Raw genomic sequence first — 14,116 nt, forward strand, 5'->3', positions numbered from 1 at the left:
GCAACACTGAACATAATCAGCTGAGCTACCCGGACCAGAAGTTTCTGCATTTCATAGTCTTCCTCTTTTAAACTGCACAGACTTAGGTCTTGGCGTTGGTCCACATTAAGGCAAGCTTCCTCTCGCATTCCCAGGATGGTTTGTCTCCGAACCCGGCGCTGCCCGCCCTCCGCCCAGGCCCCGGCAGCCATGCGCCGTAGACTGCGGCACCCGAGCTCGCGGCCCGCAGGCGCGGAGGACCCCGCCCCGCTGGGCCGGCGCGGGGAGGGGGCTCCGGGCTCGGGCGCCCGCCTCTGCGGCGGCGGAGCCGGGCACCGAGTGGGCGCGCCGGGCCGGGGGAGGGGCCCGCGGCCGTGGCACCGCCCGTGCCCGCCCGCCCCTCCCCGAAACCCTACTTAAGCGACTCCGGCGCCTCCCCCGCCTCAGTGCGTTACTTACCTCGACTCTTAGCTTGTCGGGAACAGTAACCGGGACCCGGCGTCTGCTCCTGTTTCCTGCGCTTGCAAACCCGCAGCCATGGTGAGTGGGCCGCATGCGTTTTCCCTCGCTGGGGAAAAGAGGGAAACACAAGCTGGGGTTGCGGAGGGCCTCTAACTAGAGAGGGCTGAGACCCGCGCTGTCCTTCTGGAGGGCAAAAAAAAAAAAAAAAAAAAGGTAAGAGCCAAGGGTGGGAGTAGAGCGGCTCCGGTTTGTGGAGAAAAGCTGGGGTCCATCAGTGGAGGCCCCCCCCCCCCGCCCGCCTTTTTTTCTTGGACTCTGGAAGGGGATGGCGGCGCGCCGGCTCTTCCCCCCGTGGTTAGGGTTCTTACTTAGCCCCTCACCGCAGGGCGCGGCGCTCCAAGACCCTCCACACAGTCCTTTCCCGCGCGTTCCCATCCCCCTTCACGTCCCCCGCCTCAGCCTGGCGCGCGCGGGCTCCCCCCGCCCCTCACTTCCTCCTCGGCGCGAAAAGCGGAGGCGGGAAGGAACCCGACTCGAAAGCGCACGCGCGACCGTTACCTTCCCGCCGGGGAGCTGCGGGAGACCGCCACTGCAGCCTGCGCCTGCGCGCTGGGGCGCTGCGGGTCTGGCTGGAGGGTGTCTCCTGTTACCCTAGATACTGTGTGTGTGTGTGTGTGTTAATGAAAGCAATAAGATGAATGTAGAGGAAGGCTCCTTGTCCGGGTGCTGCACCGTGCCAGTGTATTAGGACAATCACCTCCCAGCGGCCCATAGAGGCCATCTGCCTCTCCGTGGCCTCTCAGCTACGTCAGGAATGCTTGCGGGAACAGGTGGTGGTGGTGGTGGTGGTGAGGGATTTTGAAGCAACTGCAATCCGATCTTGGTCCAGATATGCGGCCCGGATAATCCCCTGTGTGCCCTGACAGATGTGGAGGTGCTGGGCTGAGCCCAACGCCTGCGGGCCCTGAGGATGGTTGGCCATGAGGATGGTTGGCCACGGCTGCCCTTCTGCAGACGTGGCTGGTTGTCCATCCCCCTGCAGCTGCGCGGCCCCGCCGGGCCCCCTGGGCGCGCACACCTAAAACTGCTCATTCATCCTGTGTCGCAGAGCCCGCCCCGGGCCAGACATTTCCTCTTCACTGCTCTGGCCACGTGCTTCCTGTACTGGGAGCTGCCCGGAAATCTAGTCTAAAATGGTATTCTGAGCCTGAGTGCTGGACGAACGGCCTCCTCTCTGTCTTGGTCCTTCAAAGGAGAAAGCTCTAAGGTCTCTCCTTGGTTTACAGGGAGAAAGGGGAAATGCATTAAAAGCAATATAGATCAAAACATACAGTGGTGGTCTCCTAGAAAAAAAGTTTTACACTTTAATTTGTTTTAAAAGAGGCGATTAGTTTCCCGGCTGGTGTGGCTCAGATTCCCAGTTAGGGTACAAGCCTGGGTTGCAGGCTCAATCCCTAGTAGAGGGTGTGCAAGAGGCAGGCAATCAATGATGTTCCTCTCTCTAAAAAAATCAATGAAAACATTTTAAAAAACCCAGGCAATTAGTAAGATTAAGATTCCATACGTGTATTGTTCTGCTTCGAAGACAATCCTGGATTAGTTTCATCCTGGTTTTTCTTTTTTTTTCTCTTTTCCACAGCGTGAGTGCATCTCCATCCATGTTGGCCAGGCTGGTGTCCAGATCGGCAATGCCTGCTGGGAGCTCTACTGCCTGGAACACGGCATCCAGCCCGATGGCCAGATGCCAAGTGACAAGACCATTGGCGGGGGAGATGACTCCTTCAACACCTTCTTCAGTGAGACAGGCGCTGGCAAGCATGTGCCCAGGGCAGTGTTTGTAGACCTGGAACCCACAGTCATTGGTGAGTTGACCTCAGTAACACAAGTAAGACACACACACCCCGGGGTCTGGGACACGAGGGGTGGCCAGGGGGCTCCGTTGAGGCCCTGGGGTTGAGCAGGCTTGTGCAGGTTGTTAGTGATGGGTGGCTGCTTTGGTTCCCTTTTGCAGATGAAGTTCGCACTGGTACCTACCGCCAGCTCTTCCACCCTGAGCAGCTGATCACAGGCAAGGAAGATGCTGCCAATAACTATGCCCGTGGACACTACACCATTGGCAAGGAGATCATTGACCTCGTCCTGGACCGAATTCGGAAACTGGTATGTTTCTTCTCAAGATAAAGAAATTAATGAGCCTAAGGTAGACATTTAAAGTATGCTCTTCTTTTTTTTAAACACTGAATTGAAATGTAATAGAGTGGGAGATGAATTATTTCTTTACTGTTTGTTAAAACATGAATTATTTGAAATCATTTCATAATTTTTAATGAAGAAATATTTTTAATTTATAAATGCTGAGTTATTCCAGAAAGGCCTACATTTTTTTAAAGTGTTTCCTGTCAAAATAAGATTTAGATCATTGGAATGTATGAAAAGCGAAAATACATCACAAAAAGCAATAACTGTGTTTCCTCTATTCTTTTCTAACAGGCTGACCAGTGCACAGGCCTTCAGGGCTTCTTGGTTTTCCACAGCTTTGGTGGGGGAACTGGTTCTGGGTTCACCTCTCTGCTGATGGAACGTCTCTCCGTCGATTATGGCAAGAAGTCCAAGCTGGAGTTCTCCATTTACCCAGCCCCCCAGGTCTCCACAGCTGTAGTTGAGCCCTACAACTCCATCCTCACCACCCACACCACCCTGGAGCACTCTGATTGTGCCTTCATGGTTGACAACGAGGCCATCTATGACATCTGTCGTAGAAACCTCGATATTGAGCGCCCAACCTACACTAACCTTAACCGCCTTATTAGCCAGATTGTGTCCTCCATCACTGCATCCCTCAGGTTTGACGGGGCCCTGAACGTTGATCTGACTGAATTCCAGACCAACCTGGTGCCCTATCCCCGCATCCACTTCCCGCTGGCCACATACGCCCCTGTCATCTCTGCTGAGAAAGCCTACCATGAGCAGCTTTCTGTAGCAGAAATCACCAATGCGTGCTTTGAGCCAGCCAACCAGATGGTGAAATGTGACCCTCGCCATGGTAAATACATGGCTTGCTGCCTTTTGTACCGTGGTGACGTGGTCCCCAAAGATGTCAATGCTGCCATTGCCACCATCAAGACCAAGCGCAGCATCCAGTTTGTGGACTGGTGCCCCACTGGCTTCAAAGTTGGCATTAATTACCAGCCTCCCACTGTGGTCCCTGGTGGAGACCTGGCCAAAGTACAGCGAGCTGTGTGCATGCTGAGCAACACCACAGCTATTGCTGAGGCCTGGGCTCGCCTGGACCACAAGTTTGACCTGATGTATGCCAAGCGTGCCTTTGTCCACTGGTATGTGGGTGAGGGCATGGAGGAGGGAGAGTTTTCTGAGGCCCGTGAGGACATGGCTGCCCTGGAGAAGGATTATGAGGAAGTTGGTGTGGATTCTGTTGAAGGAGAGGGTGAGGAAGAAGGAGAAGAATACTAATTCCTTTCAGCCCTGCAACATGTCATACTCAGAACTTCAGGTTAAACAGCTGACAGTCATTAAAGCTTTCTGATTAGATTTTCTTCGCTTTTACCTGTAATCATGTCTGCCTTTTTTTTATGTATACCTGTACAATTTTCCCTTCATGTTTAAAAGTAAAGACATGGAGAAAGAAAGTTTGACTTCTGTCCTTTTTTCTAAGTTGATTAGTTTTCTATACTTGGAGGATAGAGACAGCAATAAGGTGGGAATGCTAAACTCACTTCTGAGTAGCTATATCTGTGAAGAAAAACGAGCACACTGATCTGGAAAAGCAGAGCTTGGTTCTAATGTACCGAAAGTCATTCTGCTTAATCTAGTTCTTGAAATTATTGGGTAATTACTAATGAGTTAGCAATAACAAGTATAGGCATTCTGGTTTTACTGCACTTCAGTGGTTTTTTTTTTTTAACAAATTGAACAAAAGAGCTTCCAGTAAAAAGACTGCAGATATTATGATGCTTTATTGCAATCGAACTAAGCCTACAATATCTCCAAGGCATATCTATAAATCTATTTGAATCTCCTGCAAATATTGACTTGTTAAAAAGTTAGGTGCATTTGTGGAAGAGCACTGCTTTACTACAGGGGATGAAGTGGCAACATTTGTAAATGTTAAGAGCATACATAATCAAGTATATAGTTTGGCTACATAAGCAAATAGAGGATTTAACCTAGAAGGAAATGTACATTCCAAATTCAGAAAGCATAGGGATAAGTTAAGAATGCTGAAGATGTTGCCATCTTAACTGGTTTAAAAGTAGGAAAGACCAAAAATTTCCCAAGTTTTTTTGTAGCCCATAAATACTATGTACAGGGTGGGCTAAAAGGTTTACAGTTTGTATGGAAAATAAGTTTTTCGTGCCCTGTTGGTGTGGCTCAGTGGTTGGGCATCAACCCTTGAACCAGGAAGTCAGATTCCTGGTCAGGATACATGCCCAGGTTGCAGGCTTGATCCCAGTAGGGGGCATGCTGGAGGCAGCTGATGAATGATTCTCATCATTGATGTTTCTCCCTCTCTAAAGTCAGTAGAAACATTTCTTAAAAATAATTTTTGTGTACTCAAACTGTAAACCTACTTTTGTCCCACTCTGTATCTCCAAAATAGCTGTTCCCTAGCTTCTGAAGGAAACAATCTGAATTGGCATAGACATTTAAGAGAGAAAGCTCTGCCCTAGCCGGTTTGGCTCAGTGGATAGAGCGTCAGCCTGTGGACTGAGGGGTCCCAGGCTCGATTCCGGTCAAGGGCACATGCCTGGGTTGCAGGCTTGATCACCAGTGGGGGGCATGCAGGAGGCAGTCGATCGATGATTCTCTCTCATCATTGATGTTTCTGTCTCCCTCTCTCTTCCTCTCTGAAATCAATAAAAATGTTTTTTAAAAAAGAAAGAAAGCTCTGATGGGTAGCACAGCCGGCCTAACATAGCAACACAAGTGGAGCCACCACAGTCCCCAGGGGAAGGCAAATGCCAGGGCTTTAAACTGGGTTCATAACCAAATGGGAATTATGGTTTTGAGTTAATTCAGTGGGAAGACCATCTCAAAATGTTTGAAATGTCCCAGTTCTTTCTGCAAAACAAGAGGGAAAGGTAGTTGGTAGAGCCTAGCAAGCAGCAGCAAACCAATGCAGAGGCAAGCAATACTTGATGCAAAAGGTGCCATGACGCTCTTTCAGAGTTCTGAGGCACAAGGCAGGAACAGGATTAAGAAACCAGTGTTTCAATTGTAATATTTTATTTTGGAGTGGGGGACCATTGCTTTTTTTAAGAAAAAAGCCAGTTTTGCTCAGTGGATAGAGCATCAGCAGACTGAAGAGTCCCAGGTTCAATTCTGATCCAGGGCATGAACTTCGGTTGGTTGCAGGGTCGTCCCTGGCCCTGGTTGGTCGGTGCCAGAAGCAACCAATCGATCTCTCTCTCTCACATCGACATTTCTCTCTGTCTCTCCATCTCCCTTCCACTCTCTGTAAAAATCAATGGAAAAATATCCTCAGGTGAGGATTAACAACAAGAACAAAAAGAATAAAAATTATGTGTAATAAGGCAAATGTTAAGATGACAAGCTTGGGTTGTAGGTACATAGGTGTTTGTGATTTATTATCTGTTACTGCATAGCAAATTGCTCAAAAACTTTGTGGCTCAAAACAAAGTGTATTACCTCATGCAATTTCAGAGGGTCAGTAATTCATGAGCAGCTTGGCTTGATGGTCTGTCTTGGGGTTTCTCACAAGGGTGAAGTCATCTGACACTTAACAGGCTGGAGAATTCAGTTCCAAGGTGGTTCACTCACATGCCTGGCAAGTTAGTGCTAGTTGTTGGCTGGTGGCCTTAGTTCTTCACACTGGCCTCTCCATGGGGCTCCTTGAGTGTCCACAATATGGCAGTAGGCTTCCCCCAGAATGAGCAATCCAAGAGAGGGCAAGATAGAAACCATAATATCTTCCCATTTTCTACAGTTCAAACTCGAATTTCAGTATTTTTTATTGTCTTTTAAGCTGTCCTTTAGAAGAGACACCTATCCACACTCCTGAACTATCCTATCCCCTTTATACCTTAATTTGGTTATTGTTCCAACTTGCTTCTAAAATTCAGTATTTACCTCTGTCCCCGCTGTACCCAATCATCTTATTTATCAAGATGATGTCTAGCCCTGACTGGGAAGCTCAGTTGGTTGGAGCATCGCTCCAATACAACACGGTTTCAGGTTCAATCCCCAGTCAGGGAACATACAAGAATCAACCAATGAATCCATACATAAGTGGAACAACAAATCCATATTTCTTTCTCTCTCTCTCTAAAATCAATACATTTTTTAAAATGTGGTTATTAAAAAAAAAAAAGATGACTAGTAGTTGACTAGCAGTAATCAAAGCCTTCAGTGGCATGAAATACCAAGTGTGTGACATGGCAGGGATGGCTAAATGACATGCTAAGGCACCCGGGAAATGCTACCAAGCATTCTTTTAGGGGAGCACTGGGGTCTTATTATCTACATCTTTGCTCCAGCAGCAAGCACTGTGCCTAGTAATGCTTATGGCCCACAGAATGCTCCAGGGGAGGTAAAAATAATGATTATTTCCCTCTTAGGCCAGATTCTTCTTACTTTATTATTTTTGATTTCAGAGAGAGAGAGGGAGAGAGAGAGGGGAACATCAATGATGAGAGAGAATTCCTGATCCACTGCCTCCTGCATGCCCCCACTGGGGATCGAGCCCCCTACCCAGGCATGTGCCCTGACCAGAATCAAGCAGCGACCCCCTGGTTCATAGATCCACACTCAACCACTGAGCCACAGTGGCCAGGCCAGGCCCAGGTGTCTCTCTCTCTCTCTCTCTCTCCTCTCTCTAACAGAATGAGACTTTTGTTTTTATTACTCAAAAAAGCTTCATTTTTAAATTTATTTAGCTTTCTGACTCTGTGCTTGTGCCTTCAACACTTTCACAATGATTTTCTGCTCCTCAATAAGGAAAGCACACTTGATCCTGTCATGGACACATTTAGCACACATGGATCCACCATAGGCCCTGCTGACGTGTTTTTTTCGTTTTAGACAACCTCATTAGAACTTTAGGTCTCACAGCACGAGCTCCGCAAAGTCGGCCTGGGCACACACCACATGCAGATTCTGGTGCTTTCCCAACCTTCTTGGTGTAAAGGTAAACAATTCTATTACCAGGGGTTCGGGACAGTCTAGTTTTGTTAGAGGCTGTATTGTAGGAGCCTCTGACGGTATGTCAAACGCTGGGCCATGGTGAATACCTAAACTGAAGTCACCGTATCCGGAAGAGGACAGGCCCAGGTCTCTTTAAGCACCTCCTGAGGTGAGTCTCAGGGTGGAGAGGCCTAGGGAACAGCGAGAAACACTTGACCTCTTGTTCTGTCACTAGGCAGGTTTTCAATCTTCTGGCCCTGTTTCCCCTTTTACACTATAGATTTCCACCCTGCCCTTCTCAGTAGGGAGTGGCAAATAGGGCAATCAAGTCTTGGACTTGTAAGCTTAGAGATGTATGTCCAAGCTTGAGAGATGAGTAGAGCATCCTAAACCAAGATGCCAAGAAACAAAGAGCCATTTACTCAGAAAAGAAAGAAATAGAAGTAAAAGCCTAATGAGGGCTTACTTAGAGATGGCAAGGATAATAATGGGAATTAACCTTAACATCAACACCTTCAATTTACTACCCACCCACTTATTTCTCTTTAATTCTCACCTGAGGATATGTTCTTACTGATTTTAGAGGAAGAGAGGGAGGGAGGGGAAGAGAGAGAGAGAGAGAAAGAGAGAGAGAGAGAGAGAAAATCAATCAGTTTCCTCCTGTTCGCACTAGACCAGGGATTGAACTGCAACCTAGGTATGTGCCCGACCAGGAATCAAACCTGCAACCTTTTTGATGTATAGGACGACATTCCTACCAACTGAGCCACCCAGCTGGGGCCCTCCCACATTTTTTTTTTTAAACACCAGAATGCTTAAATACCTTCCCAATCCAGCATTCTTGGCCTCATTTTTAAAAATTTTTTTATTGATTGATGGATTTTTAAGAGAGACAGACAGACAGCAATTTGTTCCACTTATTTTTTAAAAAAATATGTTTTTATTGATATCAGAGAGGAAGGAAGAGGGGGAGATAGAAACATCAATGATGAGAGAGAACCACTGATTGGCTAATTCCTGTATGCCTCCTACTGGGGATGGAGCCTGCAACCTGGGCATGTGCCCTGGACTGGAATCAAACCCAGGACCCTTGAGTCCACAGGCTGATACTCTATCCACTGAGCCAACCAGCTAGGGCTGTTCCACTTATTTATGCATTCACTGGTTGATTCCTTTATGTGCCCTGAATGGTGATTGAACCCAAAACCCTGGCATATAGGGAGATGCTCCAACCAGCTTAGCTACCTGGCCAGGGCTTAGCATCACTTATTTGCAGATGACAGATTTTAATTTTTAAAAAATATGTTTTTAGTGATTTGAGAGAGAGGAAGGGAAAGAGAGATAGAAACATCAATGATGAGAGAGAATAATCAATCAGTTGCCCTCCAACCTGGGATAGAGCCTATAACCCAGCATCCCAACCAAGAATCGAAATTTGACCTCCTAGTTCAGTGGTCGGCAAACTCATTAGTCAACAGAGCCAAATATCAACAGTACACCGATTGAAATTTCTTTTGAGAGCCAAATTTTTTAAACTTAAACTATATAGGTAGGTACATTGTTATTAACTTAATTAGGGTACTCCTAAGCTGGCCTTTGCTAAAAACTCAAGGGGCCGCCCTAACTGGTTTGGCTCAGTGGATAGAGCATTGGCCTGCGGACTCAAAGGGTCCCAGGTTCGATTCCGGTCAAGGGCATGTACCTTGGTTGTGGGCACATCCCCTGGAGGAGGTGTGCAGGAGGCAGCTGATTGATGTTTCTCTCTCATCGATGTTTCTAACTCTCTCTCCCTCCCCCTTCCTCTCTGTAAAATATCAATAAAAAATATATATTAAAAAAAAAAAAACTCAAGGGGCCAAAGAGCCGCATGTGGCTCGCGAGCCGCAGTTTGCCGACCACTGTCCTAGTTCATGGGTCGACACTCAACCACTGAGCCACACCAGCCAGGTGCAGATGGCAGATTTAATTGGGAGGAAGAAGGGAAGTGATACCACAGCCCAGTGTCCTGCCTTGTAGGACCAGGTGCCTTAAATATTGCCTGCCACAAGATCCGAGGCAATAAGGGTCTTTCAGCCCTATGAAGGACCAGGATTGTGATTCAGAGACACATTCAGACTAAGAGGCTTGAGGGAGAGAGGTTAAATGCCATTTCCCCCTCCCAATCCCATCAAATTCCTGGCAAATTCCTTAATGCCCTGCAGATGGCACCACTGACAAGGAGTTCTCTGCCCAGAAGTGCTGAGCTCAGATTTGTGAACTCTGCCCTGGCTGTCACCTGGGTGCTGAACCTAAAAGATGTACAACAAACAGGAAGTGACTGACCTGGCATCCCTAGCATTCACGTGCTTGTCACTTTTTGTTTTGTCCATTCCTAGAGCCAGCTGGAACTCGTGCAAGGTCATTGTGAATCAGACAGCCACAGCAAACCCCACACCCAAGGAGCTCTTAACCTCAGCTCCTGCCTCTAGGGTGCTTCCCAGTGTGGGATAGGTATAAAAACATGGCCTTGGAGTCAACAAGGGGTAAAGAAGGAGTATGCTGCCAGATTAATCTGAGCTTAATATTGATTCAAAGTCAATAACCACCTGAGAATGTGGATACAATCATGTATGTACTGATATCCTTGTGTTGTGAGGGCCAGGTTTTTCCTCCCTGCCATCTGGTCCATAAAATGGAATAAATTCTCTATCTTACCCATCCCTCAACTGACCAACCCATCTCCTAACTGACAGCCTGCTATACGTTATTGTGTCCAACTGTGATAAAATCAACCTCATAACCTCATTCCTGCCTAGGGTCTTCCAACACTATTCTCTCTGCCTATATGAAATACTTCTTCCATCCATAACTGATCCCACCCCTTTTGCCCAGTTAACTCATACTCTTCCTTTGATGATGAAAACCCAAGTGTCACCTGATCAAGGATTTGAAAATTAGGTCAAACTAGATCAGATTTTCTAGTATACCTTTTTATAGAATCTTCTACTTTTCTCTTAAAGTATTTTAGAATTCTATATTTATTTATGTGATTATTTAGTTAATATATTTCCCCAACCAGATTTTATAAGCTCCATGTCTGTTATGCTTACCATTGTATCACCAGTACCTAGCTTGGTGCTTAATTAGTATGTGATTAATAGTTAATAAATATTCCAAGAATTAATTTTGGGCAAGAGCATAAATTCAAACTTTTAATTCTGAAAGCTAGCAAAGACTGCCCCTCCACTGCCTTCCTCTTCCCCTACTTTCCCAGTCCCTAAGGTCTAAGATGCCTCAGGAAGACACTACAGGGTAGACAGTGACATCAAATGGAGGTGGAAGATAAAATTGCTCCTCTGTTCTAGAGATTCTTTTTAAATAAGAAGAAATGTCTTGCCCTAGCCGGTGTGGCTCAGTTGGTTGAACGTCGTCCTGTGCACCAAAAGGTCACTGGTTATGCCCTGGCCGGCTTGGCTCAGTGGATAGAGCATCAGCCTGCGGACTAAGGGGTCCCGGGTTCGATTCCGGCCAAGGGCACATGCCTGGGTTGCGGGCTTGATCCCCAGTGGGGGGTGTGCAGGAAGCAGCCGGTCAATTATTCTCTCTCATCATTGATGTTTCTATCTCTCTCCCTTCCTCTCTGAAATCAATAAAGAAATTTTATTTTAAAAAAAAAAAAGGTCACTGGTTAGATTCCTAATCAGGACACATGCCCAGGTTGTGTGCTTGATCCCTTGATGTTGCTCTCTCGCATCGATGTTTCTCTCTTTCTCTCCCTCTCCCTTCCTATCTCTCTAAAAATCAACAAAAATATATTTTTTTAAAAAGTAGAAGAAGAAATCTCTCAGCCTCTCCCTGGCCCAACTGTAGTATCTCATGACACTAATACGTAGAAACCTCTGCTGCCTCATATTGACCAAATGACTGGGTACCATGAGACAGCTGTGACCAGCTGCCAGAACAGGCTGATGTCACCTTAGACATTCCGTCTATACAACAGTGTGCAAAGCTAGGTAGGTAAGTGTTCCCACCATCTTCTTCACTGACCACCCTACTATGCAAACTGTTTTCCAGTTCTGTGCACCTTAAGAAGGATATGGACAATAAGAGAGTTTCCTTCAAAGGGTGAGTGAGTATGTAAGTAAGGGATCCTGGGTACAGCAACTCAGAAAAAATGAGGTTGTTTATTTATTTATTTAAAATACTAGAGGCCCGGTGCATGAAAATTCATGCACTGGAGGGAGTGTCCCTCAGCCTGGCCTGCCCCCTCTTGCAGTCTGGGAGTCCTCAGGGGTGGGAGGTGACCCAGGGATCAGGGGAAGGCGACGCCCCCATCACACCTCTGCTGCTGCCACTGCCGGCAGCACAAGCCTCGGCCAGCCCTGGTTACCTGAGCCTCGGGCAACCGGGCAGCTGGGCAGCCGACATCCAAGGCTTGCCTGCATCTCGGGCCAGCCCTGGGTGGCTGGGGGGCTAAGGGAGGGTCCGGCTGCACCATGCACCTGCTGCCCCCTGGCTGGGCTGAAAGAACTGTGGGACTCTGGCAGGGCTGAGGGAACTGGGCGCCGCCATCTTGTGGCTATGGGTACACCATCTTTGTGATGACATGACGGTCAATTTGCATATTCACTTTTTATTAAATAGGATTAATCCCATATTGGGGGCTATACCTCATGACCTCATCTAAATCTAATTACCTCCCAAAGGCCCCACCTAGTGTAACCATCTCATTTGGGGTTAGGGTTTTAACATATGAATTGGGGTGGGGGTGGGGCACACAAACATTCAGTTCATAGCATAGTTTATAGTATTTTCACCTTAGAGTTGGATGAGTTCTTCCTGAATACCCAGGAAGTTCTGGGAATAAAACTACCCTAAAGCTACTAGTCTTATTTGAATGAACAGGAATTTTTCTGTACTTCTTATGTGTTCTGTGGGGAAATTGGGACATGTAGGTAAGCAAAGAGAAAATGAAAATAACCCATAATCTGAATGGGAAGTTTCTGAAATCTTTGTATTAAAAAAAGGGTAACTTTTCACCTGGCCAGCATTGCTCAGTGGTTGAGCGTTGACCTATGAACCAGATTGAGGTTTGATTCCCAGTCAGGGCACAGGCCCAGGCTGTGAGCTCAATCCCCAGTGGGGGGAGGCAGCTGGACTATGATTCTATCATCACTAATGTTTCTTTCTCTCCCTTCCTCCCTAAAATCAATAAAAAAAATACATATTTTTTAAAAAGGGGTAACCTTTCCAAATCCCCTCTAACCTCTGCGAGTCGGTGCCTCTGGGCCTTCTGTCTGCTCCTCTCAAGGTGCTCTTCAGCAATAAGTCAACATTTGAAAGCTCAAAGGTGACCTCACAGGAAGAAGTAGAACGATGAACCTTTCATATACAGCTGTAGGGTGCCAGGATTCTTCAAGTTTTACCTTTCTATTACACTGAGTATCTAAGCAGTTTAGTAAGGAGAGGAATACAAAGATTGGGGAGATATACTGGGGAAAAGGGAAGCTTCCAAGTCAGATAAGCCAGTTCAAATCCCAGCTCCACCACTTACTATTGTAGCTCCTAGCACAAGTTACTTAATCTCTTTGAACAGATTCCTCATCTATACATTAAAAAAAGTCTACTACCATATTTTTGCACCTCTGAACCCATTGCTTATGTTGAAATATCTATCCCCAAACCTCCAGTGTCATATTTTTCTCACTCAAATTATTATCTCCTACACGTTTTCACAAAATTGTTTTTATATAGTTGGCATATTTCTGAAGTCCTTGAAGGTAAAATTGTATCGCTAAATTTTACATTTTGAGGACTTGGCAGTTACCTACAGTGAGTGTGCAATAAACGTTAACTTGAAACCTTAAAAAAATAAAATTAAAAAGTCTACTTAGTAGGATCCTTGTGACATTGAATAAACTAATCTATGTAAAGTATCTGTTAACATTTAGCATTTAGTGAAGGCTCAATCTGGATTATTCCCTTCTCTGTGTTGCTTGCAGATGTTGAAATTTACTCCACAGTCAAGGTGGCCCCTTCCCCACAAAAAATAGGTAACTAATCTCTTGGACAGATCTCAAATCTACAAACATTGAGTGTTTACTGTGAGAACTGCACTGGGTTAAGAAATGGGGTTGAAAGGAAAGGAATGAATTAGAAGCCAAATGGAGGGTTCTAGTCCCCTAAGAGGAGAGGAAAGGAGTAAAGACATAAATGGAGGTAAAGTAAAACAAAACTTGCTTTAGATAAAGTAGTGGGGGGTGGGGGAGAGATCTCTGAGCAGATAACATTTAAACTCAAACCTAAAGAAAACAGGAGCCAGCTAAAAGTGAATTGGGAAGGAGAAGAAGCGGGGAACTTTCAGGCAGAGGAAACAGCAAGTGCAGTGTCCTGAGAAAGGAAAGTTGGCAGGGTCCACCAGAAACTGACCAAAGGCCAGAATGAAGATGGTGCCAAGTTGAAGCAGTAGAGAGGAGATAGCTCACAGATCACAAAACAGTTGGGCTGACAGTGTAAATGGAAAAACTGGTGAGGT

At 46.4% G+C, this 14,116-nt stretch overlaps 1 protein-coding gene and 1 pseudogene across 1 annotated transcript; one reads left to right on the forward strand and one right to left on the reverse strand.

Annotated features, from left to right (window-relative positions):
* The first annotated feature begins 411 nt into the window (after positions 1 to 411).
* LOC129149800 (tubulin alpha-1B chain) lies at positions 412 to 4,088 on the forward strand. Its single transcript, XM_054719108.1, has 4 exons — positions 412 to 519; positions 2,081 to 2,303; positions 2,453 to 2,601; positions 2,932 to 4,088. Exons 1-4 carry the CDS (start codon positions 517 to 519, stop codon positions 3,910 to 3,912), a joined length of 1,356 nt encoding a protein of 451 aa, XP_054575083.1. The 5' UTR covers positions 412 to 516; the 3' UTR covers positions 3,913 to 4,088.
* Positions 4,089 to 7,303: 3,215 nt separating this feature from the next.
* On the reverse strand, positions 7,304 to 12,929 carry LOC103285263 (60S ribosomal protein L34-like; annotated as a pseudogene).
* Between the last annotated feature and the right edge of the window lie 1,187 nt (positions 12,930 to 14,116).

Source organism: Eptesicus fuscus, chromosome 7 (assembly GCF_027574615.1).
Source record: "Eptesicus fuscus isolate TK198812 chromosome 7, DD_ASM_mEF_20220401, whole genome shotgun sequence".
Lineage (NCBI taxonomy): Eukaryota > Metazoa > Chordata > Mammalia > Chiroptera > Vespertilionidae > Eptesicus > Eptesicus fuscus.

Bases quoted from the DNA above. Each gene is read 5' to 3' on its own strand.
- LOC129149800 (XM_054719108.1), top strand. The intron at 2,304-2,452 runs GTGAGTTGACCT...TCCCTTTTGCAG, and splicing joins CCTGGAACCCACAGTCATTG to ATGAAGTTCGCACTGGTACC. The intron at 2,602-2,931 runs GTATGTTTCTTC...CTTTTCTAACAG, and splicing joins TGGACCGAATTCGGAAACTG to GCTGACCAGTGCACAGGCCT.